At 38.1% G+C, this 25,135-nt stretch overlaps 1 protein-coding gene across 18 annotated transcripts in view; it reads right to left on the bottom strand.

Moving 5' to 3' along the window:
* Nucleotides 1–25,135, bottom strand: part of AFDN (afadin, adherens junction formation factor) — a 213,266-nt gene that overhangs the window by 58,518 nt on the left and 129,613 nt on the right. For 13 of the 18 annotated variants that reach the window (XM_073337925.1, XM_073337926.1, XM_073337931.1 and 10 more), the window contains 9 exons: nucleotides 23,309–23,370; nucleotides 21,561–21,766; nucleotides 18,068–18,088; nucleotides 17,171–17,316; nucleotides 13,853–13,947; nucleotides 11,395–11,660; nucleotides 10,733–10,876; nucleotides 2,001–2,199; nucleotides 987–1,090 (listed from right to left, as the gene is read on the bottom strand). In XM_073337925.1, the coding sequence (XP_073194026.1) occupies nucleotides 987–1,090; nucleotides 2,001–2,199; nucleotides 10,733–10,876; nucleotides 11,395–11,660; nucleotides 13,853–13,947; nucleotides 17,171–17,316; nucleotides 18,068–18,088; nucleotides 21,561–21,766; nucleotides 23,309–23,370 (1,243 nt within the window). The remainder of the gene's footprint in view (nucleotides 1–986; nucleotides 1,091–2,000; nucleotides 2,200–10,732; nucleotides 10,877–11,394; nucleotides 11,661–13,852; nucleotides 13,948–17,170; nucleotides 17,317–18,067; nucleotides 18,089–21,560; nucleotides 21,767–23,308; nucleotides 23,371–25,135) is intronic. The other 5 variants (XM_073337928.1, XM_073337932.1, XM_073337935.1 and 2 more) reach the window with 1 other exon arrangement.

The following is a 25,135-nucleotide window of genomic DNA, read 5'->3' as shown; positions in this document are numbered from 1 at the left end:
CACGTTCTGCTTTAATTCTGGTTTTCTTGATTTCATCATATTATATTTTTGGTAAACTAATGCAATTATAACAATATCAAAATATTTAGGCTATGACACAAACCTCTCACTGAAGTAGTACTGGTCTTTTACAAAAAAGTAAAATAAGTGTTTTTCAGACTGAGTCTTGTTGCCCAAGAGTGCTCCAACAAGCAAAACAAAAATGAAAATGGAAAAAAACCAAAACCCAAGAATACATTTCCCTGAAGATCTGGCAAAAACAGATGTGCTAGATTATTGAATATTCAATATTAATATTTAGTTGCTGGCTGCTGGTTTACACAGCCCAAAGCAGAAAAGAATACCCAAGTAAACAAACAGGTTGCCCTGTACACACAAATTTAAAATATACTTTCAAAATGAATCGTTTAATAGTATTTTTGAGGGAAATTCCTTTGCCTTCTGCTCCCCATTGAAAAATTGTTTACTTTATGATAGGCATGCTATGACAAAGATAGGGAAACGTTGATATAAGCTGATCTTGAAACATTTCTACAAATTGTTATTTTTCTTTGCTAAGCGTATGTCTTCACAACCTGCCGAATCGGCAGGTAGCGATCAATCTATCGGGGATCGATTTATTGCGCCTTGTCTAGACATGATAAATCAATCCCCGAATCGAACCCTGTACTCCATCTCGGCAGGAGGAGTAAGCAGAGTCGACGGGGGAGCTGCCGCAGTCGACTCACCGCCGTGAGGACGGCCAGGTAAGTCGAACTAATATACACAACGTCAGCTATGCTATTCGCGTAGCTGAAGTCGAAGTATCTTCGTTTGAAACCCCCTCACCCCCACAGTGTAGCCCAGGCCTAAGAAGCCAAATAATAAACAGCAATTAAATCTATTCTTTGGAATAAGGATAAAAACTGAGTACGCACAAAATATAGTTCACTGCAGGTTAATATTTACAGACTCTTGCTCTGAATTACCCCAAAATGAATACCTACTAGCTCAGCATTCTCGCGTAACAGGTGACTTTCATAGTCTGCACCTTCAAAATACATTGTCCAAGTGCCTGGTGAACGTGGGTGAGGTGTCAGCCTGCAAAACCCTAGAGGGGAAAAAAGCACAAGTGAACATGTGCCACTCAAAGAATTAGTTGGTGAAACACAGCTAAAAGTAACAGTTTTGCTGGTGCATTAATACCATACAGCAATATTTATCCTTATCTGTTTAAAAGTTTTGAATTGTGTATGCTGAACAAAAGATTACAGGCATGTAAGAATTACACACTGTCACAAGCACATGATTAACACCACAACCTTACAGTTCTTAAAAGCATCTTCCACCTGAAGAACCCAATGCACTTACTAAACATTAAGGGGTCATTTATGATTTCTTTGAACTTAAGCTGTTCTACAGACAGAGGACTGGCTGTAAAACCAAAGCAGCAGTTCTTGGTAGTATTGTGCCTTTGAAAAGACTTGGTAGAACACAAAGGAGACACACTGCCCTTTCTCCCTCCTCTTCCAGTTTATGCACTTTCTCCCAATTTTCTTTCATGCCATGTATCTCCTGTCTTTCCTGTTATTTTTCATTTCTGCAGGATCCAAAGTGGTAGCACTTTACAAAAGGAAGGACCACACAGGGAACATTTCTCTCTTTCTACAGGTCCATGTATAAAGACCTTGATGTAGGTGGTTACTAAACACACGCTGTCAACACACAGAAGGTCACTTCAATTATTTAGAAGTCTGAAATAAACATGCACTATGCCAAGGGGATTCACAATGTCATACGAAAGTAAAATGCAGAAAAGTATATACAAGTTTTACATACCATGTGAGTGAGGTAAATTTAAATCGTTTAATGAAAGTGTAAAGCAAAGGATAATGAAATGAGGATTGAACACTATTGTGATTGAGAAAAAAATAATAAATACCTCTAAACATACCTCAAGTTCTACATTTACTATACTAGAGAAAAATGACAATATACAGTTTAATAGTAGCAGGACTGACCTCTCTGGCATAGTGGATCTAAAAATTCTTGTAAACCACTTGGAACATTTCTGACAACATCACATGAATAGCCATCTTCTGGCAAAAGAAAAGGCAGCTGCAGGTCAGGATCCTCTTCTAGCTGGACTTCTCTGCCATCACTACGAGCTAGTTCATCAGCTGTATTTTCTGCAACAGCCACTACATTCTCTATCAACTCCTGGACATAAGACAAAAGGACACTGCTATGTTTAAAGGGCTAAATTAATTCCACTATTAAAAAAAATATATATTAAGAAAACTATGATTGCACCATTAAGCAGCCAAAATTCAGGAAATTACAAAGCTAAAATTGCACATAAAACCTCAACTGTACCCCGATACATGTGCCTATATATTACAATACAAGCTTTATCAAATCCAGTATCATGCAACTTCATTCTCCAACACTGTGTAGCATCTTCTAATAGCTTCTCTTTTTTAACTTAAGTCAATACACCAATGAACATATATTAGACATTTTTACATGAGGTCTGCATTTGAGAATTAGGATGTGATCATGTAATTAAAAACTATACTGTAATGCATATGCACAGTCAAGTGCACATGGCAACCTAAATTTTGACATTTCTTGTCTTGGGGGTAAAAAAGTGTAATATAATTTTTGTACAATATTTTGACCCTTTTTGTACAAAATAAAGATGGGGAAATGCATTAAAAGGGGCTACTTATTCCAGAATATGAAAGCTCTAGTAGCTCACAAAAAAACTGATAATATATAATTCCATAATCTGGGACGAGTTAGCTATTTGCTACCAGAATACCCTGTCCCACACTTCTTAGAAGGTTCACTGGAGGGGGAGCCCTTATCCTGTACCACAGTAAATAAATCCAAAGAGGTCCATACCATAAAAACTTTTGGAATAATCAATAATCAGAGTGATGCTCCCACTTGCACATACTATATAGTGCAAAGCAGCCCTTCATATCTTGCAAAGTTTCATGTACAACTTCAGAACACTTTTCACTGTGCAGCTAAATTAGCAACATATGTATACACAGTGAGGTCTTTCCTTAATTGAGCTTTTTATGAGCTTAGCAAAAGACATTCAAAAGTTAACAATTGTCACAGTGTTCACTTTTCATCGGAACATTCAAAGGGAAGACCATCTTCATGCCACGATTCTCTCTCTGGTTGCTTCCACTCCAGAGCGGTTCAAACACCACCACATTTTAAAAAAATAAATAAGACATTTTGTCTCTTCTTATATGCAATCTTCTAAAAATGTCACAGCAGGTCAGAGAAACCTTGGAAATTTTTAACCTGAAATGTGAATGTTTTGAATGTACAAGACACTCCTCAGATACAGTGTTTAAGAAGCAGTTATTAAAGACCCCACCATGCTACCCATTCCTCAGTTCCTCTCCAAATCAGAAGAAATTACTTTTAACACTCCAAAGTAGAGCTGGGGGGGGGGGGGGGATGTTAAATTAGGATATACAAAAGCAAAACACTTGTTACTGGCAAGTAATTTTTTTCTTATGACTGCCTCTGCAGATCCCCACTGCAGTGGATCAACTTAATAGCAGTAATAATCCTGAGAATAGCTGAAAAGTGAGTGACTCCTTAATAAGCATGGATGACCAGGTATCATCAGTACATAAAAATGCCCTCTCTCTTCCAGCTCCCTTTCCACAATGATCCATGCATTTGTCACCTCCAGGCTGAATTACTGTAACTCACTGTATCTGAAGGTGAAAGTCAAGATAGAGTACAGGTTTCAGCTGGTACAGAATGTGGTTGCCTGCCTTCTCCATGGTTTAGGTCGCCATGAGCACATCAGGTACGCGACTCCTTATACTTCAGGGGTTCTCAAACTTCATTGCACTGTGACCCCCTTTTGACAACAAAATTTACTACACAACACCAAGAGGGGGGACCAAAGCCTGAGCCCCGCCGCCCCGAGCCAGGGGGAGGGAGGGAGAGGGGAATCCGAACCCTGCCGCCCTGGGTGGGGGGCCAAAGCCGAAGCCCAAGGGTTTCAAACCAAGGAAGGGGGCCTGTAACCTGAACCCCGCCACCCAGAGCTGAAGCCATTCAAGCTTTGGTTTTGGCCCTGAGCAGTGGGGCTCAGGCTTCGGTCCCAGGCCCCAGCAAGTTTAACACCAGCCCTGGCAACCCCATTAAAGTAGGGTTGCAACCCACTTTGGGGTCCCAACCCACTGTTTGAGAACCCATTATACTGGCTTCTAGTCAGCTTTCAATGCCAGTTTAAGGCTTTGGTCCTAATCTTCAAAGCAACTAATGGATCAAGCCCTGGTTCTAAATTGTAGACCAAATTTTGATCTATGAACCATTTTGACAGCTGTGCTTCTCTGGGACAATACAGCTCACATGAGAATCTTCTTCAGTTATCCCTCGGTGCAAGGATGAGGTCTGCCAAGAGGGTTCATTGGTGAGTTTTTAAGTGGCTGAAGAGCCCAATTCTTGCCCTGCAGAGTTTCCCACAGCAGGTGAGGGCTGATAGAGTACCTGGGTTTTCCTGATGCTGAGAGAGAGAGATTCAGGCTGTGATAGGCATCTGCAAAAAGATTTAGGGTGCTTTGCAGGTCAGCCTCTGTGTGTGCAAGAATGAGAGTCATCTGCATACTGAAGGTCAGTGATGCCAATTCTCATTATCTTAGATTTTCTTTGGAGACATCGAAGATTGACAGGTTTCAGAGTAACAGCCGTGTTAGTCTGTATTTGCAAAAAGAAAAGGAGTACTTGTGGCACCTTAGAGACTAACCAATTTATTTGAGCATAAGCTTTCGTGAGCTACAGCTCACTTCATCGGATGCATACTGTGGAAAATACAGAAGATGTAAGGAGAGTGATCACTTTAGATAAGCTATTACCAACAGGAGAGTGGGTTTGTGGGGGGTGGGGAGAAAACCTGGATTTGTGCTGGAAATGGTGCAACTTGATCATCATACACATTGTAAGGAGAGTGTTCACTTTAGATAAGCTATTACCAGCAGGAGAGTAGGGTGGGGGGAGAGAAAACCTTTTGTAGTGATAAACACCCATTTTTTCATGGTTTGTGTGTATAAAAACATCTTCTGTATTTTCCACAGTATGCATCTGATGAAGTGAGCTGTAGCTCACGAAAGCTTATGCTCAAATAAATTGGTTAGTCTCTAAGATGCCACAAGTACTCCCTTTCTTTTATTGAAGATTGAGGAGTTCGCCATCCATACGATACTCAATCCTGATTCCGTCAGGAAGGCAGTCACGAAAGAGAATCAGGATCATGGCAAGGTGAATGGAGAAGAGTGTTGGAGCAATGATACAGCCTTACTTGACACCGGTGCTAATGCTGAATGGTTCGGTCTCTGAGCCATTGCACAAAACGGTGGCTGCCATCCCATCATGGAGTAGCCTGATGATGGAAATGAATTTCTGTGGACAGCCAAACCTACCCAGCACCCTCCATAAAGCATCATGATTGATAGCCAAATCGGCCTTGGTTAGGTCGATGAATGCCATGAACCGTTCCTGGTGTTGCTCTCTGCACTTCTCTTGAATCTATCATGCCACGAAGATCATGTCAGTTGTGCCTTGGGATGGCCTGAAGCCACACTGTGATTCAGGAAGGAATTCCCCAGCAAGGGAGAGGAGGCGGTTTAGTAGAATCCAGGCAAGAATCTTCCTTGCGATGGAGAGGAGAGCAATACCTCTGTAGTTCCCACACAAAGATTTGTCCCCTTTCTTGAATGCTGAAACAACACTGGTGTTCTTAAAGTCAGGTGGAATTTCTTCACAGGTCCAGATTTTGTCAAGGAGTTGGCAAAGTTTGTGCTTGAGCATTGTTCCACCAGCTTTAAAAAACTCCGCTGGGATCCGTCTGGCCCTGGTGCCTTTTGATTTTTTGTCTTCGTGACGGCATGCCGGACTTCCTCAGAAGATGGGGGATCAGCAAGGTGTTCCATTGCTGAGCACTGTGGAATAAATTCCGTGGTGTCTTCAGAAACTGTGGATTCACGGTTTAGTAGGCTCTCAAAGTGCTCCTTCCAGTGTTGTCTAATGGCTGCATTGTCCTTAAGGAGGGCGGAGCCTTCCTGAGAGCGTAAGGGGGGTGGCCCATATATAGCTTTTGTTGCTTGAAAGAAGCTTCTCATGTCATCGTGGTCTACGAAACCCTGAATGTCAGAGGCCTTCTCTTGCCACCACTGGTTTTTGATGTCATGTAGCCTCCTTTGGACTTTGGCTTTAAGCAGGTGATAGGCCTCATGTTTTTGTTTATTAGAGGAATCATTTTGCCATTACAACATGCATTTGTTTTCTTCTCAGTTAATGCTAGGATTTCCTCATTGTTTTTGTCAAACCAGTCTTGGTGCCGACGAGTCGAACACCCTGTTTCAGCACATGCATTGTGAACGGTGTTTTTAAGTTGATCCCAATGTTCTTGAATGTCAGTGATATTGTTAGGCAGGTGAGAGTCTCTCAGACAGATGTTGCTGGAATGTCTTGCAGCTGGCTTGGTCTTGAAGTGCTTTGACATTGTACTGCTTTCGCTTAGTCTTTGGGTGTTTGTGGTGTGGTGGAGCGAGCTGCAGGTACATGACTGATCTTACTAATCTATGGTCTGTCCAATAGTGATCGGTACCTCTCATAGCCCGTGTTATACAGACATCAGTAAGGTGCCAGTGTTTGGACCAAGGATGCTTCCACGTGGTCTTAAATTTGTTACTCTGCCTAAAGATGGTATTTGTGATGAGCAGGTCATGCTCCACACATTTGCTGAGGAGGAGAATACCATTGGGGTTTACATTTCCCACACCTTCTTTACCTATTGTGCCTCTCCAGAGTTGGGAATCCCATCCAACTCTGGCATTGAAATCTCCCCGCAGGATGACTTTGTCTGCCATAGGTGTGGCTGGGAGGACTATATCAAGAGTTCTATAAAACTGCTCCTTACTGTCTTCCTCATCATCGAGTGTGGGGCCTATGCGTTTATGACAGTAGCGTACTGGTTGTTGCTAAGCTTGAGCCGAAGAGTCACAAGACATTTGTTGATCCCCACGGGAAGCTCCAAAAGCTGTCTGGCGATCTTATTTTTATGGCAAAGCCAATCTCATGAATGCGTCTCTCTTCAGGTGGCTTTCCTTTCCAAAAGGAGATGTAGCCACCTCCATCCTCTTTTAATTGGTCCTCATCAGCCCGGTGGGTCTCACTAAGAGCTACAATGTCAATGTAGAGTCTTGTCAGTTCTCTGGCAATTATGGTAGTTGTTCTTTCTGGGCATTCACTGCACTGAGAGTCCATAAGGGTGCGGACATTCCAGGTGGCAAAATTAATTGTCATACCTCATTTCAGCAGCGGAGTTGAGTGATTCCACTGTATATGGCCATCCAGTCGGATGAGTGAGACACAGCCTATGTTTGGGGCACCTTTTCTAGCCCCCTCCCCATTTGGGGTGAGCAGAGGGGATCCTGAAAAGGCCTGCTCAGTCACAGCTGCTGCTGCTGAAATGCACTTCCATCTCAACCAAGCATAAAGCGATCATCAAATGGCTGCCTCCTGTCTGCAGATTTGTGACTAAAGACTCCCAGAGATCACTGCTCCTGTCTTCCCTGCCACTTAGAAAATAAGGATAAAGAATTCTCAACTGAGGGGATCCAGATATGGAAGAAATTTCCAGAGGAGATCAGGCAAATCCAGAATCTGACTGTCTTTAAGTAATACTACAAAACCTCTTTGCCACCAGAATGACACTAAAAACAATGAAACACTCCCCACGCAAAAAAGCCCATCAACCAATATAAAATGTTGAGCCAAATCACCCTGAAAAAAATCAAAACCAGAACCCTACCTTAAGCATATTTTCACCCCAAAAAGGGGAAAATGCCAGAAACTTCATGAAGTCCATTAGAGACTTTGCTATTGCTATCCATTTTACATGGAAGGCACTCAGATACGACAATGATGGGCAACAGTATAAAACTATATGTAAGATAGACGTTACCATTAGACACGGGAGACTAAACTACTGCTGTCTCAAAATAATGCTTGGTCTACTCTAAAAGTTAAATTTATTTGAGCATAAGCTTTCGTGAGTTACAGCTCACTTCATCAGATGCATTCAGTGGAAAAATACAGTGGAGAGATTTATATACACAGAGAACATGAAACAATGGGTGTTACCATACACACTGTAACCAGAGTGATCACTTAAGGTGAGCTATTACCAGCAGGAGAGCGGGGGGCAGGGGGGGGGAGACAGACCTTTTGTAGTGATAATCAAGGTGGGCTATTTCCAGCAGTTGACAAGAACGTCTGAGGAACAGTGGGGGGTGGGGGGGAGAATAAACATGGGGAAATAGTTTTACTTTATGTAATGACCCATCCACTCCCAGTCTCTATTCAAGCCTAAGTTAATTGTATCCAGTTTGCAAATTAATTCCAATTCAGCAGTCTCTCGTTGAAGTCTGTTTTTGAAGTTTTTTTGTTGAAGAAGTGCAACTTTTAGGTCTGTAATCAAGTGACCAGAGAGATTGAAGTGTTCTCCAGCTGGTTTTTGAATGTTATAATTCTTGACATCTGATTTGTGTCCATTTATTCTTTTAGAGACTGTCTAGTTTGACCAATGTACATGGCAGAGGGGCACTGCTGGCACATGATGGCATATATCACATTGGTAGATGTGCAGGTGAACGAGCCTCCGATAGCGTGGCTGATGTGATTAGGCCCTCTTAATTGTTCTCATAATTGTGAATCCAGATCAGATGCTTAGGGCTTGTCTACAGTGGCACTGCTCTAGCTCTTCAGTGTAGATGCTGCCTACACGGACAGGAGGGTGTCTCCCATTGGCATAGGTAATCTGCCTCCCGGAGAGGTTTTCTTTTTGCGAATACAGACTAACACGGCTGCTACTCTGAAATCTAAAACGTTAGGTTGACCCAACTAGGTTGCTCGGGGTGTGAAAAATGCATACTCCCCCAAGCGAGATAGTTAAACTGACCTAATTCCAGGTGCACTTAGCACTCGGTTCACAGAATTCTTCTTTCAACCTAGATACCACCTCTCAGGGAAGCAGATTACCTATGCCAATGGGAGACACCCTCCTGTCGGTGCAGGCAGCATCTACACAGAAGAGCTACAGCAGTGCTGCTGTAGACAAGCCCTAAGCATCTGATCTGGATTCACAATTAAGAGAACAGAGCTTCATGAAAGCATAAACTGAAATCTAGGCAACAGCTTTTGCAAATTTCAAGCAGGCCACAAGAGCTTTAGAGAGTGAGGAGGGTTCAGGACCAAGGACTGATCTGCATCACTCAATAACTCACAGTGCAGAGCCTTGAAAGACCTCAAAGTAGGAACCAACACCTATTTGGGACCCAAAACACAAGAAACTAACACACAGTCTTGGATCTGAAAAAATTGTAACTCCTTCAGGTCTCTCAAGTATCCAATGAGGGTGAGTTCAGAGCAACTTGGATCCTCTTCTGTTAGAATCTAGGGCCTCTTCTCAGACTTTATGGACATGTCCAGGTGTACTGAGTCTTTTCTAGTATATAGTGAATTCTGGTATCCTGGATACCACTATAAAGTAACCACCAGCAAAGGCTGCTTAAAAAAAAAAAAGAAGCCAACAGTGTTATTAATGCAAAGATAATAATTTAATCAATTTTTTCCAGGTCTCTAACAGCAAATGAATGATTAAAAAATGATGGGTTAATCTTGCTTGTAAAATGACAGTTTAAATTAAGCTATGTTCTGCAGTAAAGAAGAGGATGGAAAATTGTGTTTATTTTCTAATTTAGGCCATATTCACAGATTTTCAATTGGTAGACATATAAAATTATGCTGCAGAGTCAGCTCTACCTTGGTTACGAAGACTTTACAAATGGTTCAGTGCAGGAACACTACTAAACAAAAGGCACTTGAATATGCATACTAACGTATTTGTTGCTGCTATTAAAATAAAATGTTTAGAACACTAAAAACATTGCTTAAACTTTTACCTTTTTAATATGAAAAACCTTCTTAGGAGAAAAAGCTATTCTGTGACTTATGGCTTATTCTAACACCTCTAAGATGTTTACTCTGCGGGTGGGAGGTGTAATTCCCAGCACAGGCAGACAGACTTGAGCTAGCTCAGCTCAAGTTAGCACACTAAAAATAGCAATGTGAATGTTATGCCACGCATGGGCAGCAGGTTGGGCAACTGCTATTTTTAGCTATTTCACAGCTACTTTTAGCATGCTAGTTCAAGCAGAGCTAGCTCCAGGCTGTCTACCAGTGCTGGAAATCAAACCTCACAGCTGCAGTGTAGACATACACTTAGTGGGCTTCTGCACACACAAAAATCCCTTGGCTTTTGCACACGCACAAAATCCACAGACTTGTCATTAGGCAAGATTTATAATATTAGACATTTTTCCAGTAATTGTTTTGCCTTAACCTTAGAACTGGTTCAGCATGCAAAAGACTGTATGTATCCATTTGTTCATCTGAAGATGTTTCCAACATCCTGTTCTGAAGGAATATGACTTGGATGAAGAATTTTCACCTACTCTTTAGAGAAAGCAAAATATTTGATCCTTTCATTTATTTTCTACAGTAAAGATTTTAACACTATTTCTTACTACTACACTTATAAAAGTGATAGTCAATCAATACATTTACTATTTTACAGGCAAGTGGTGATTAAACTCTATAGCCACACTATTTTCCCCAGAAATGTTGAACAATGCATTAAATGACTTACTGTTGGGATAAATGGTTCATCTGGAGCACAGTGATAATTCTGCAGTAATGCCTGTAGCTGTAGAGAATTCAACTTAAAGCAGGTACTGTTAATATTTGGAATGTCATCATGTGAGTATTTATCCATGGTAAGTAGTGTAGTTGCCTTAAAAAAAAAAAAACCACACCGGAGACTTAATTATAATTTAAGAATGGAATATAACCAGAGCCCTTATTTATTTCACAGTTTCTTTTTGTCTACAGGGTAGGCAGAGCAGAGGACACCATGCAGCAAGAAGCCAGAATTGCTGCAAAAGTGATGTAAACTTCATTTTCAAAATCCCTCTTCTCTTCTGCAACACAAATACTCTGCCTCTAAGTTCAGGAACCAAGGGAACCCTAAACTAGGTAACAGATTAATTTTCCAGCTGCTATAACCATGCAAACTAATCAAACTCAGTGTATCAGGAAGAAACTGATTTGATTCTCTTGGGGAAAAAACACATCCAGATATTCAGTTCATTTTCAGTGAATGATTGCACTAATATACAGAGAGGCTTTTACAGCTCTACACACTGAACCAGGGTTCTAGGATACATTTACACAAATGCATCATGTTGTATTTTTGAAAAAACACCCCATGAGGAGGACGTTTCACTGAGAACCAAGACCACCACCACTCACCTGCACTATCCTGCTTAGGTGGCAATCAGCAGCCAGCTCTAGGCCCTGTTTTTCTGCCCAGGCCTCGATATGGCCCAACTGTTGACGGATGATGGCTCCCCAGTAATGCGAACACAAGCCAGAATCTGGGTCAGTAACCAATCTATTAAAAAGCCACATGTTGATAAAGTGAAAGAGCTGGGAGAAGAGCTGTATAGTCAGTGCAGCATTCACTCTACATCGTCGCAACAGGGACATAGCTCCAGTTAGTGTATGCAAGACATCATCTACAGAGACAGAGAAGCATGTATTAGTACACATTAGTATTTACGGTTTAAAAAAAAAAAAAAGTAGGTTCAGGCATCCAAATTGAATCCGATCACATTAGGTAACTACTGCATGAATTATGAAAGACAAATTAGAACACTGTTCCAGAATGGCTCCTGCACACTTGGTATTTGTTTATTCCATACTAAATTTCAAGAACGTATGAATTAACAAAAATCTATTTTAAAAATAGAAAGCTAAGTGATTAAAGTTGAATCTTCATAGCATTTTATTAAACTAAGCAATTACAGAAACCAACTAATTATACCGTTTAGATTCCAACACAAAATAAATACAGTAAAAAATTCTTATGAGTTATAGTTCCTACACATACAACGCATTTAAGCTATTCCATACTAGTGATAAATAGCATGCTTTTTGGCAGAAGACAAATAACTATTGTTTTTTCCACTTTTAACGGAATATAGCCAAGGATTATATTGTAAGTCCAAATTAATATATGGCACATAAAGTAGTTAAAATTACATACAATGTCCTCTTGCTCACAAATGCCTAGGGTGTTTATTATTTTAGTTCCATCTTTCTACCACTACATTATAAATAGACACTTTGAGTTAAAGCTAGGAGGAGGAGTGCAAACTGCTAACTAAAACAGTGCTAGAGATTTCCTGTTAAGAAAGTTTAATAGTCTGTAGGGCACATTTAGTTTTTCAGATGAAGAAACACTATCACTAATGCCCAAAGATGGTGGGATTTGTTTGGGGGCTGGTGAGTTGTGTTCTTTTTTTAAACACACATATGGAATTACGAGAACTTGAAGTTCTTATTAAATAAATAAATCAGCCATGTTATTTTCACGGTTGCTCAAAAGTTTGAAAGTCGTGTGATTGACAAAAATCATCCCCTGAATGTTTCAGTGCTAAAACCTATAAAGTTACTTGAAAATACTTAGTATTTAAACATAGTAAATACCAGGATAAATTTTAATGTGAAAAATGTAATAGTCTCACATCTGACTGTATAGTGCAGACTCACATCATCATCTACTAAGCTTTATATAATTCAGATTTCAGAAAGATGCAAACATACCCTTTCCCTCCACAGTGCAGGTCACCATGTGATGGCACATTTACATTTTCAGTCAGATCAGAATATTGTACCTTTTCTTTGTATACAACATTATAATTGTGTTGACTAAACATTTTTCCTGAGATTTTAAGTTATTTGCCAGCTAAAGATTATAAGCAAAGATGAAAATGAAGGTTGAATAGTTTTTAAATTGTAAAGAAGGGCTTTCACACTAGATTTAATATGCACTAAACAAAGCCTTTCCCTAGTTTCTCATTTTTTCTTCACATTTCCTAGTTTGTAATTGTTTTTTAAATAAAAGCTTTTTCTTGCATAGTCTTTCTTCCTACCCCTACTTGATCCCACAGTTAAAACATAATGAAATTTCTTGTTGTTTCCATACAACCATTTGTAATGTCAAATGAAAACTTACGACTATCTAGGTTGTTATGTGGCATCCATTACCATAGCAACTGACTGTACTTCAGGATCATGTAAAAGAGGAAGCTGGACAATGACACAAACCCTTATTCAAGCCAAACATCTGAGACAACAGTAAAGGAAATACAGAAACTGATAGGGGAAAAACTGCTTTTTAATCAATATTTTTCTTTTTTTTTTTTATAAAGAATTTCTCAACACAGAAAAATGTTTTAATTTCAGAATAACTTTCAATCTTCTTACCCAAAAGATCTAAACTTTATATTTTATTTTAGAAGAACGTAAATGTTTTTTCTTCAAACCTGAGTAGATTATTTAATAATTGTCAGTGGAAGACATACCAGTAAATGCTAATTATCTGAAATTCTACACATGGATACACTCCTCACTTTCCAAAAGCTAATTTCTTTATCTACAACACTGATTAACCAAACATTTCAAGTGTTCTTCCCGAGACATTAGATAATGTGAGTTTACCTTTATTTTAAAGATTATTTTTCATGTAAATTCCATCCCAAAGAGTCTAATCTATTATCCGCATATAGTGGATTTACAAACAACTAAGGTGTTAGTGAGAACATGTAAATTTCACATCAGTGGTAAAATAGACTGACTCAATCTATTAACAGTGGCTATAAACTACTGGTTTAATAGCAAGACAAAATGACCAAGCAAGTCTAACCTATTTTAGGCCTTTGAAGATTATTTTCGTCTGGATCATCAAGGAATGCTGGCATGTAATTGTTAAGCTCTGACTGAAGACAGTGAACTAAATATCTGAAAAAGAACACAATTTTGATTATCCAATATAAGAAATTTTGCTTGACTTACATAGAATCTGTTATCTGAAATATATACTGGACCCCCATATAAATTATTTAAATCTGGAGCTATTAGTAGTAATAAATGCTGACATTGTTAGGAAACGGGTGCCAATTTGGTTCATATATTGTGGAGTTGTCCCAACATAATGCAATTCTGGAAGGAGCGTAAAATTAACATTTTTATGTCATCTGACATTTGTACTTAAAGGAGTACACATTTTTCTGGGGTTAGTAGGTAGAATAATCAAGATACCTTATGGTAAGCAGCAATAGCTGTACAGAACCCTGATAGTCAGTAAAAAACTTCTTCAGTGGAAATAAAAATCCAGTCCAATGACTGAGGAATGGTATACTGATATGGCTTCACTGCTAGCGATCATAAAGGATCTTCTTTAATAAAAATTGTATAGATTAGTTCACTGATATATGGGCAGATTTTATAGAAACAGCAGAATGAACTGTAGATTAGTTTCTGACTCCTTCCCGTGCCTTCGCCCCGCTTCCTTCCGTTCTTCAGTTTCTTTCTATCGCCTTCTCATATTTTTATTCCCTTTTGTCTCTATATTTAATCTTGTATGTAAAAGTTAATACGACTAAAAGTTTTATCCTCTGTATGGTCATTTCTGCTACCTTTTTTAAAATGTTAAATAAAAATTAAACATGTTTGTAGGCATATACACATTAATTATGCATTTTATTTTGCATACTTCCAAAGTGAAAAAGTATAAGCAACTTGCTGTAAAAATTATAAAATGCCTAACTCAATCTTATGCTTATGACTATATCTGAACCAAAATAATGCTCCTCGAAATGATCCAGTATGACCAAAAGCTAATACAAATTTTCTAGAAACATGCAACTAATAATTCAGCAAGCATTAAGACTCTTAGAGAAGATTCTTTGGACATCTGAGACTGAGACTTTCAAATACTCAACTATGTGAATGTCATAAATGAATTTAATTAACGGGAGTTTTTGTCAGGCTAAAACTGACCCATAATTTAAGTTTTGTGAGAATAACCTTATATAAAAATTTAGACCAAAATTTAAAAAAAAAATTCCAGTGGAAGTATTGCAAAAGAATATCTCTAAGTATTTGCAATCCAAACATTCTAGCACTGAGCTAGCATATGAGAACCTGATATTGTGTAGCTTTTTATATTGTTTATTCTTTGCATTTCATTCAGCTTAGAAAAACCGAGAGAAAAGTACATTTGATTTTGAAAATTCTTTCAGTTTTATATTGACTTTTTTTCCTAAATATTGTTTTTCAGCCAGATAGTTTTTCATTCATAACATCATTTTTGTGTATTGCAGAATGCTAAAACTGAAACGCAACTAGCTGATTGGAATCAAGCTGTAATATTTTCCTCAACTCTTTATGTAATGATATTTTATGTCTTCCTTAAATAAAGTACGATATCCCTAACTTCTTGTTCCATCTTAAAACATTTCTAATCATGGAAAGTACCTATTTTTAAAAATTTTGTTGCAAAATAATTTCAACAATTTCTGGTACACTTTTTGATACTACCACTGAATTAACTTTTTTTTAAGAGCAGACAATTTTTTATGTTGCTAATATTTCATACAGTTGTGTAGTGGTAAAAACGTGGATAAACTAAACTCCATATTCCCCATATGAGAAGTGGGTAAATTCTGTTCATCTCCATTTACTCTTGACTACACTACTGTATTCATGTGTCATAAGTGAAAGAAAATATTCAAGTTACATGAAGTTGGTACTGGTCTCCTGGAAGCTTAGAGGTTACAATGGGAGGATAAAATATATCCAAAAAGATGGTGACTGCGTGTGAATAACTATTATAGTTAGAACCAATTAAGGAAAAAAAAATATATATGGTCATTCTTTCTCAGTCATAAAAAAATGTATAATATGCAAGCTAATGTATGATGAAGACAGAAAGTGACTTTGAAGGTCTGTACACAAGCATTTCAAGCCAGTAATGCAAAACACTGATCTAGGAGAAATTTGCAGTAATGCAAAACGCTGATCTAGGAGAAATTCTAGCTTGACTGAACAATCACTAAGCAGCTTATGTTTAATATCAACCTATACCGTTGATTGTTGTAAGCTGTTATTCCAAGCATAATTCTTTACTTGTAGTAATTGATATCTGAAAAGAATATTCTGCATGGGTCCATTTTCATAGGTCTGATGTCTTTGCTCACAAATCAGAGAATATACTAAGCAATGGCAAAGTTTAGAACCATACAGATACGGTCACGTTCTGCAACTGAATAAATATATATATACACACTCATTCTCTAGCCCCAGGCCATCCCCCCCTTCTTCCCGCTTTTTAAATTAAATAATGTGGTACATCACCACCTGATCTGCCAGACATGCCTTCATAACCCTAAAGCCAATCTTAAGAAACAGAAACCCTTCCTTCCAAACTAAAAACTCTGAATATTTAACGCTGTTGTAAAATCTGTCTTACTATTTGGCGGTGAAACTTGAAAATTCATTCAGACCTTATCTATATTCCCAGGTTATTTGAGCAACTATCTTCGACATCAAATCACCAGAAATGGGGTGGGAATCACAAATGAAGAGCTTTAGAGGACGATCAAACAAAAACACATAGTACAGGAAATATGGAACAAAACAGCTCCAGCCATTATTGTGGGCTAATACAATGCGTAGCTGCTGCAGATAACTACTGATTAATCCACAACCAACCTATCTGGGGACTAAGCTACATGACTGCAGATGTTGATCAAAATGTCAAAAACAAGTATGTAGTTAATAGCAACTTTGATTGGTATTTCAACATTTTCATGATCAGATGTGTAGAAATCTGGCTGGCTACCGTACACGATTATAAAACGGTATGTATGTTGATTTAAACAAAGAGTTAGCACCTAACCACTCAGGACAGGGTCTCTGTAGAATCTGCTTAGCAAGGAACGAGAAAGTGATGCAATTTACCTTCTCACTACAGTCCAAATGATCCATCTCTATTAAATAACTAAAAATGGAATGCTTGTCCACTCCCCATGCATTTCTTTAACTGGTTTCAATACAACTAAAGAATCATGACATCTAGAACTTAGAAAAAAGTGTACAGTACTTTTCAAAAGTATAGAAATAAAGCCTAATAATTCCACACGGCAAATATACAAAAGAAACAAAATTCTGATGCCCTTACTTGAAAGCCATTTGAACCAAATGTGCCAAAACATCTTGCGCATCTAAAGTAATTCGGCTAAGGTCGCGGTCTTGCTTAATGAAGTTGAGCAATTCAGATGCATTTGCCATCCAAAATGCAAGTGCCCCAGCAATATTCTTCTGCTTCTGTAAGTAAAAAGAGAAGTAGCAAACAATATAGGGTAGGTCCTTTCTGATCAGAAATTATTAGACAAAGAGCTCCAAAGATAGACCAGTACATTTCCCATTTCAAACATACCTCAGATACCAGATATTTGCAAAATATTTTTCTATATATAACAAATGATAATACTGCAATTATTCCAACAAATAAGTTACATTTTAAATATATCCAGTATGTTCAAAATTCTGTCCAGTTGCCATTAGTGAAATCAATGGAATAATGGCATTAACATCTAGTTACGTAATGCTAAAAGATTAGCCATATGCATTATCTGGTAATCTGCGTGTGCGTAAGCACATATTAGCTGTTACCCACTGCCACCCTGATACTGCTAGTCACTGGCTTTGACACCAGGCAACTTAGTATCGAGTACTGATCTATCTCACCATCTCCCGACCACAAATGCCAGGCTAGGCAACCTCAGATGAGATCCAAAGAATAGGAACCACAGACAAAAAAAAAAAGAAATAAAGGGAAGAAAAAGAACTTTGGTCATTTCATATCCACACTGAAGTGCGTTAAGCAGAAATTATGGAATGCCGATAAAGGTTGCACAGTCAAAAAAGAATTTTAGTACTGCATGTTCCAGTTGCTGAATGAGTGTTATGAACTGTTCAGTCCAGCTGTTTGAGTATTGTATTTTGACATGGAAGCAGCATGAGAAACTGAGCTAAGCCAACATAGCTAGGATCAGTTCCCAGCAGTATATCCTACCTGATCAACCTGGTCTACCTCCTGGAGAAAAACGGACGAAGGAAATCAAACAGAATAGAAGAAAGAAACTTGTGAACAATCATGGTAGTTTTAGAAATCAGACACTAAATATGAAGGTATAACACTTATGTTCACAGATACACCTAAATATATTTCATCAGTGGCTGTTACACAACTGAGACCACTTATATTTTAGGTAGACCCAGTAATATGACAGCAAAGAACCAAAGTGCCAATTAGTTCAAGGAATGCCCTTGAACCACAGGCTGTTTCGGAGTCAGTGCAGCACAGATTTCCTGTAGAGCATCCCCGCCAAGTCTCTCTGTAGCAGCATGAATGCTAATTCCAGAGAGCTACTTGCCCACACTACTGAAATGAAGACAATGTACAAACACAAACAGGGACAAAAGGAAAATTAAAAAATAAAATGCAAGGTGGGGAACAGATTAATACATGGTTTTCACTTTAAAACAATGGTTTGTTTTTTTTAACACAATGAAAAATATTGAGTCAAACAAAATACTGCACTGAACTTCTAAAGTTCTGCAACATGCAACCTACACTAACTATACTTTGCCTTCTGCTATTCTAACAGATTTTACTTCGTTATTCAACTTTTTCAGACCCTTCCATAAAATTACTCCCTATCACATGAAATCTTAATATTTTCTGCTGTTTATCGTTCCTACCATCAAAGATTCTGAAAATACTTCACAAAATTTTAAGAGAGTAGCTTTTGGAAATTACACTAGAAGTCTCTTCATAGTTCTGATAGGCAAAAATCAGAATTTTGACCAGTATCTCCTCTTCCCAGTCCCTGGCACAGATATTTGTGTGCTTTCCTTCTCTAGCTCCTCAATTTGGCTACAGTGATCTCATCCTATCTACTTCTCTTGCCCCACTCACTGTACAAATACTGTCTAGAGTGCCTCTCCTCCAACTGCATCCTGTATATCCCTCCAAACCAGCTTCCACCAATGGCTCTCAAAGTCTCCAATGAACTCTTCCTGGTCAAAGCTCAGAATTAGCAAACTCTGTCTTTATCCTCCTTAACCATGCTCCTCCTGAAATCTTGTCCCCCACTTGGCTACCATGACTGTCCTTTCCTGGTTCTTCTCCTACTTCTGTTATCACTGGTTCAGAAGATTATCCTCATCCTCCCTCTTCAGTGGGGGAGGGTGGTGTGAAGAAGAGGGGTGGTTTACACAGGGCTGAGTCCTTGATTCTCTCTTCTCCCTTCAGGCCTTGTCTTAGAGGGAGCTCATTCATAATTTCAACTATCATCTCTATGCTGATGTGCCTCAGATCTACCTCTCCACTCCTGACTTGCCTCCTTCCACCAAAACTAAGTGTCACCTTCTCTCTGACTCCTCATGGATGTCTAGCCATCAACTTAAACTCAACATGGCCAAAACAGAGCTCTTCATCTTTGCCTCTCAAACCCTCCCACTGCCACTCTTTTCTCAGTCACTGTGGAAAACAGTAACATTTTCCCTGTCATTCATGCCCAAACCTGGAGATCATCTTTGACTCAGGCCTCTCCGTAGATGTTCACATCCAGACCATATCTAAAGCCTGCCACTTCATCCTGGATAACATGCATAAGATCAAGCCTTTCCTCTCCATTCATACAGCTAAGTCTCTTATCTTATCTAAGGATCTCCTTATTTCTATCGTGTCTGCTGCAACATTCTCCTCTATGGCCAAGATGAATTCCACCTTTGTCCACCTACACCCATTCAAAACTCTTCTGAAAAGATCATTTTCCTAGCTCACCACTTCAATCATCATCACTCTTTGAATCCCTCAACTTGCTACCCCTACATCATCACATCAAACTCAAACTAATTGTCTTCACTTTTAGGGCTTCTCAGGGTCTATGAATGCCCCATTTATTATCCCTTATTGTTTTGAGACATCAGCCTCTGTTCTCATTCTTCAAATATTAAGTCCTGATTTCCCTTTTATAAAAATTCTTACAAACACTACTGCACTTTCTCCAATGCCACCTTATGCATGGGAGGAGCATTTTGTAAATATCTGCAAAGCCACCTCGTTGTTCTCCTCCCTTCTTAAAACTCTTCTTCACTGTAATGCCTATGAAAAGTTTAGCAGTTGGTTTGCTGTGACCAGTTTTTCATGCTGACCAGCACAGTTTCATTATGCTCCATCTATTTGTTTTATGCATCTGTTGTTTACAGTTGTACACTTAAGATTGCAAGCTCTTTTGGAGCAGGGATTATGTCTCTTTGTTATATGTTTGTACAATGCCTAGCACAATGGGGCCCTGAGCCTCTAGGCACCAATGAAATATGTAAATCATAATACACAAATTTAAGTATATAACAATAATTGATTTATTGATAATTTTTAAGAAAACACTTATGTAGTCTTGTGTTTTATGTATTATAAAGAATAGGGATTTTAATTCTCCCGATGAGAAAAATCTGCAACTGATGAGTTAGTGCTATTAGTATAACACACAATATTATAACTACTTTCTCAGGGTATTACAGTAAAATTAAATACAGTAAAAATATAATAACAGTGAAGAGACAGTACAAGATATTCCTTTTTAGATTTCAAAGTCAGGACTGTGGATCTGATCCTGCATTCCTTGTAAAAGCAAAAATGCCATAGGCTTCAATGGGATTTTTATATGTGCAAGGAATGCAGGATCAGGTTTCATATTATATACTAAAACTTTTATCCTGATATCTTAAATTTCTCTTTGTGCAAGACGTGCTAGTATCAAATCGATATATTTGAGAAAAAAATTAAAAATACTAAATGCTGTAATATCTTTGTGTGTACATAAGAGGAACAGGACCAAAGTTCAATAATTACATTCCTTTTTTAAGCTAAGTATTTTCTGTACAACACATGATCAATTTTCTATACAACATGATCAATGTAAATGCCTGTATTTATAAAGCATTACTAAAAAAGCAATTACAAGTCACATTAGAAGTGGTTTCAGAGTAACAGCCCGTGTTAGTCTGTATTCGCAAAACGAAAAGGAGTACTTGTGACACCTTAGAGACTAACCAATTTATTTGAGCATGAGCTTTCGTGAGCTACAGCTCACTTCATCGGATGCAGTGGTGGATTAGAAGTGGTTGAGGATCAAAAATACTTAATGGAAAGACTGATTTTAGAACTGTTTGGGGTGTGGTTGGTTTTTTGTTTGGTTGTTTTTTTGCTATAGGGAATGGGGCAACGATGTGGAGGTGGAAAAAAAATCACCTTTACTCTCATCATATAGGTCTTCATCAAAGCCACAAATTTATCCTGAGGGAATGTAGTTTACTATCTCACAAGAGAAAAAATCTTTACTAGAGAAATAAATACATTACAGGCTCATACTCAGCAACCTTTTGAGTGAAACCCTAGAGTGGGGGGAAAAAAAGACTTTTCTGAAGAAATTTAAGTTATAGTCTGCAATGTATATATTTTAAATTCCTTTGACATGTCTCTGCAGATCAAAACTCACCTGTATAACTCCTTCCATCATGCTCACCATCTTGTTGACTATTGCAATGACTTTGTGAGTACGCTCAGTAGGACTGATGTCAGGTCTGTACTGGTTTGACAATACATACCGACACGTCATGTACAAAACATAAGTAGGTGATAATTTAAAATGAACTGTCGAGCTGTTGGTATAATTAATAATGGCAGATAAGAAGGCATCTTCAGCTGTGGAAATAGACAAAAAAAAGTCACCCAAGGATTGGAAAAAGAAAATAAAATTTCATAATTCAATGAAACATGAGCTCTTATTTGTCTAAACTATGCACTGCAACTACTGAAGTAGGACAATAAAGAACCCACATATAAGCTAGGTAGGAAACTTTATGTAGGAGGAAATAGCTCTACGTTATTTCCCATTTATGTACAGTAGAACCTCAGAGTTATGAGCACCAGAGTTACGAACTGACTAGTCAACCACACACCTCATTTGGAACGGGAAGCATGCAATCAGGCAGAGACCAAAAAAAAATTACAGTACAGTACTCTGTTAAATGTAAACTACTAAAAAAAAATGGAAAGTTTAAAAAAAGATATGACAAGATAAGGAAACTGTCCGTGCTTGTTTCATTTAAATTAAAATGGTTAAAAGCAGCATTTTTCTTCTGCATTGTAAAGTTTCAAACCTGCATTAAGTCAATATTCAGTAGTAAACTTTTGAAAGGACCACCAAAACATTTTGTTCAGAATTACAGACATTTCAGAAAAATGAGGAGTCCAGTGGCACCTTAAAGACTAACAGATTTATTTGGGAATAAGCTTTTGTGGGTAAATAACCCCACTTCTTCAGATGCACAAACAAAAACGTGGGGTTTTTTTACCCACAAAAGCTTATGTCCAAATAAATCTGTTAGTCTTTAAGGTGCCACCGGACTCCTCGTTGTTTTTGTGGATACAGACTAACACGGCTACCCCTCTGATACTAGACATTTCAGAGTTACAAACAATCTCCACTCCGAAAGTGTTCGCAACTCTGAGATTCTACTGCATCAAGTCAACTACTCCAGGGACAATACTATTCTTTAATAAAATAAAATTTCCCTTTTCACTGTGCCACTCCAAAAGCTCTCTTACAGTGCATTTCAGTCAGAACAATTTCTCTATTTGCTCATCAAACGTCCTATCTACAGCGTTCTAATAATGTGAGGTTTCAGACAATCACCTGACCTGAAATTTTCTTATACAACTGGTGGAAGTTTTTAAAAATCCACAATAATGTGGCACAGCCAAGAGTCTACAATATTTTTGACAGTAAAAAACCTATAGTCATCTAAGCTAACATTTTATTTGATACCCTTTATGGAATATTAACTCAACTGGCCTTTTGACCAAGATCTAGTTTATTATTAACTTACAAACTAGTATATGTGGAATTTTTTATAAGAGGGGGATGGTTTCAATCTGATATCTCTTTTCTATTAACTCTGGCTCTAATTTAATTTATTTTAGAGACAGGGAATTCCAATGTGGTTGCAATAAACTACACAGGGACCCATCTAGAACTTGAATAATTTTTCTCCCCTCCCCACGAAGCCAACCATATTGGTAAAATAAATACCTCTTTTTAAGTGATTTCCAAACTTTACTTATAAGCTTCCTTTTGAATTTTCAAAGTGATTGACTTTAACAGAAAAAAGTTCACTTTTTTACCTTACTGTTATATTTAATATTTTATTTTAAATGGTAGTTAAAGCTTCATTAAATACTCACAACTTTCCTTGAATTCGATGCTTGCAGGTAATATCAGTTCTGGCCCAACCATATCCTGAGGTCTAAAGGAAGAGGGTACATATTAAAAAAAAAACAAAAATAAAAAAACACCAATTCACATAGATAAAGTTAATTCAACTGTCAAATGATGTGTTCTTCTCCAAGGGCTTTGTTTCTGAACCTCTATACAACATTTTCCAAAAAAGCATATACTGCAAATATACTTTCCTTTTATTCAACTGCTTGCCCCCAACCCTCCTTTTAAATCCACATGCTGTGCTTGCTTGCAAGACAACAGATCACAAGAAACCTGAATTGTGGAGTATATTATTAATGAATGTCCTCATTTTCACTATATGCTATAATGATCAAGTCAGTCTGCCACCTGCCATTGACATGACTCAAATATCACTATTAAAAAACCAACTCAGGGATACATGGGGAAAAAGTTAATCAAACTCAGCCTAAAGAGCTAGCCTAGTGACAAAGATTTACTAAACGAGCTGTTATGAAGCAACTACACCAGCTATTTTAGAAACAGCTTGGGACTCTATTTCCCATTTCTAAGAGTGATGAATCAAGTTCCCCTTAACCTTCACCTAACTTAAATTATAGTGCTATCCTGCAAAGTGACTCTAAAGTCGGCATTATGGGGGTCAGTGTTTACTGCCTTAATGATTTCTTTATCACAGATTCTATGTCAAGTTTGCAATTCAACTGGCTTTTTTAACTGTCAACCTTACAAATTTTATCTAGGGTCTGAAAGTCAAGCTAGGTACTTTTCTTCTTATGAATCATATTAAAATGTTCTCTCATGCTTTCAGTGACAACTGTGTTACACCTTTGTCTCTGATGGTTCACATAGGTTTAACTGTTTGGAACTCAGTAAATGCTTCTGTTAATGATACATAAGACAGAAGACAACCCAGCTCACTTGCTCAGACCAGTGCTGGCTCTGCAGAGCTAACAGGAGTAAAGAATTACTAAAGCAAACACATAGGATTTTGCATGTATACGGAAAACAAGTCCATTGAATAAGAGTCCATTTTTACATAGCCACTTTTCAAAGCAGAACCAATTTTATTATTGACTTTAAGAGACAGCATCAACGCAGGTCTAAAATTAGATAGACTAGCTATAGCTTGCTTTGAGAACATGAACAATCCTTACACCTTTACACATTAAAATATTGTTCCAGCTCACCCAAAACTAAGGCAGAGAATTAATGCAGTCTATTAAGTGTTTTATTATGAGGTTGCTCAGCAAAGTCATTTCAGCTTTAAGGTGGTTATAGGACAAGATTAGGATATATTTACAGGCAGTATGTACAGAAATATTGAAGTACCATTAAATTTTGAACCGTCACCATTAACCATGCCACCTACATAAAGGATATTTAATGGTGTTTAAGATTCCCCCTCCCCTCCACATTATTCACAATGTCTAAAATGTTTGATTAATTTCCCCCCATTCACATCATGAAATATATAGCTATGTCTTAACAATAATTGAAGTAGAGAGCTTTAGGAAATACTCAAAGTTCAAGAAAGAAAAAAAGCTGGCCACCAAGGAGCTGGGGAGAAAGGAAATCAGAGAAAGAGGCCTGGAAGTTTATAACCATCAGAGGCAAGAGGTCACGGCAACATTCTACACAGCTGGAGATAGACAATGATGGATGGGCTGTGGCCACCAGAGTGAAGAGGACAAGGAGGAATTCCACACAGCTAGAAGTTTCCTTTTGATGCTAGAAACATGGAAACTGTGGAAGATACCTCACAAGATCCAGCTGGTCCAAGGGAATGGAGAGGTGTACAAGACACACCTGTG

The sequence above is a fragment of the Lepidochelys kempii genome, chromosome 3 (assembly GCF_965140265.1).
Source record: "Lepidochelys kempii isolate rLepKem1 chromosome 3, rLepKem1.hap2, whole genome shotgun sequence".
In the NCBI taxonomy this organism is placed as follows: domain Eukaryota; kingdom Metazoa; phylum Chordata; order Testudines; family Cheloniidae; genus Lepidochelys; species Lepidochelys kempii.
This window is presented reverse-complemented; position numbering and strand designations above follow the sequence as displayed.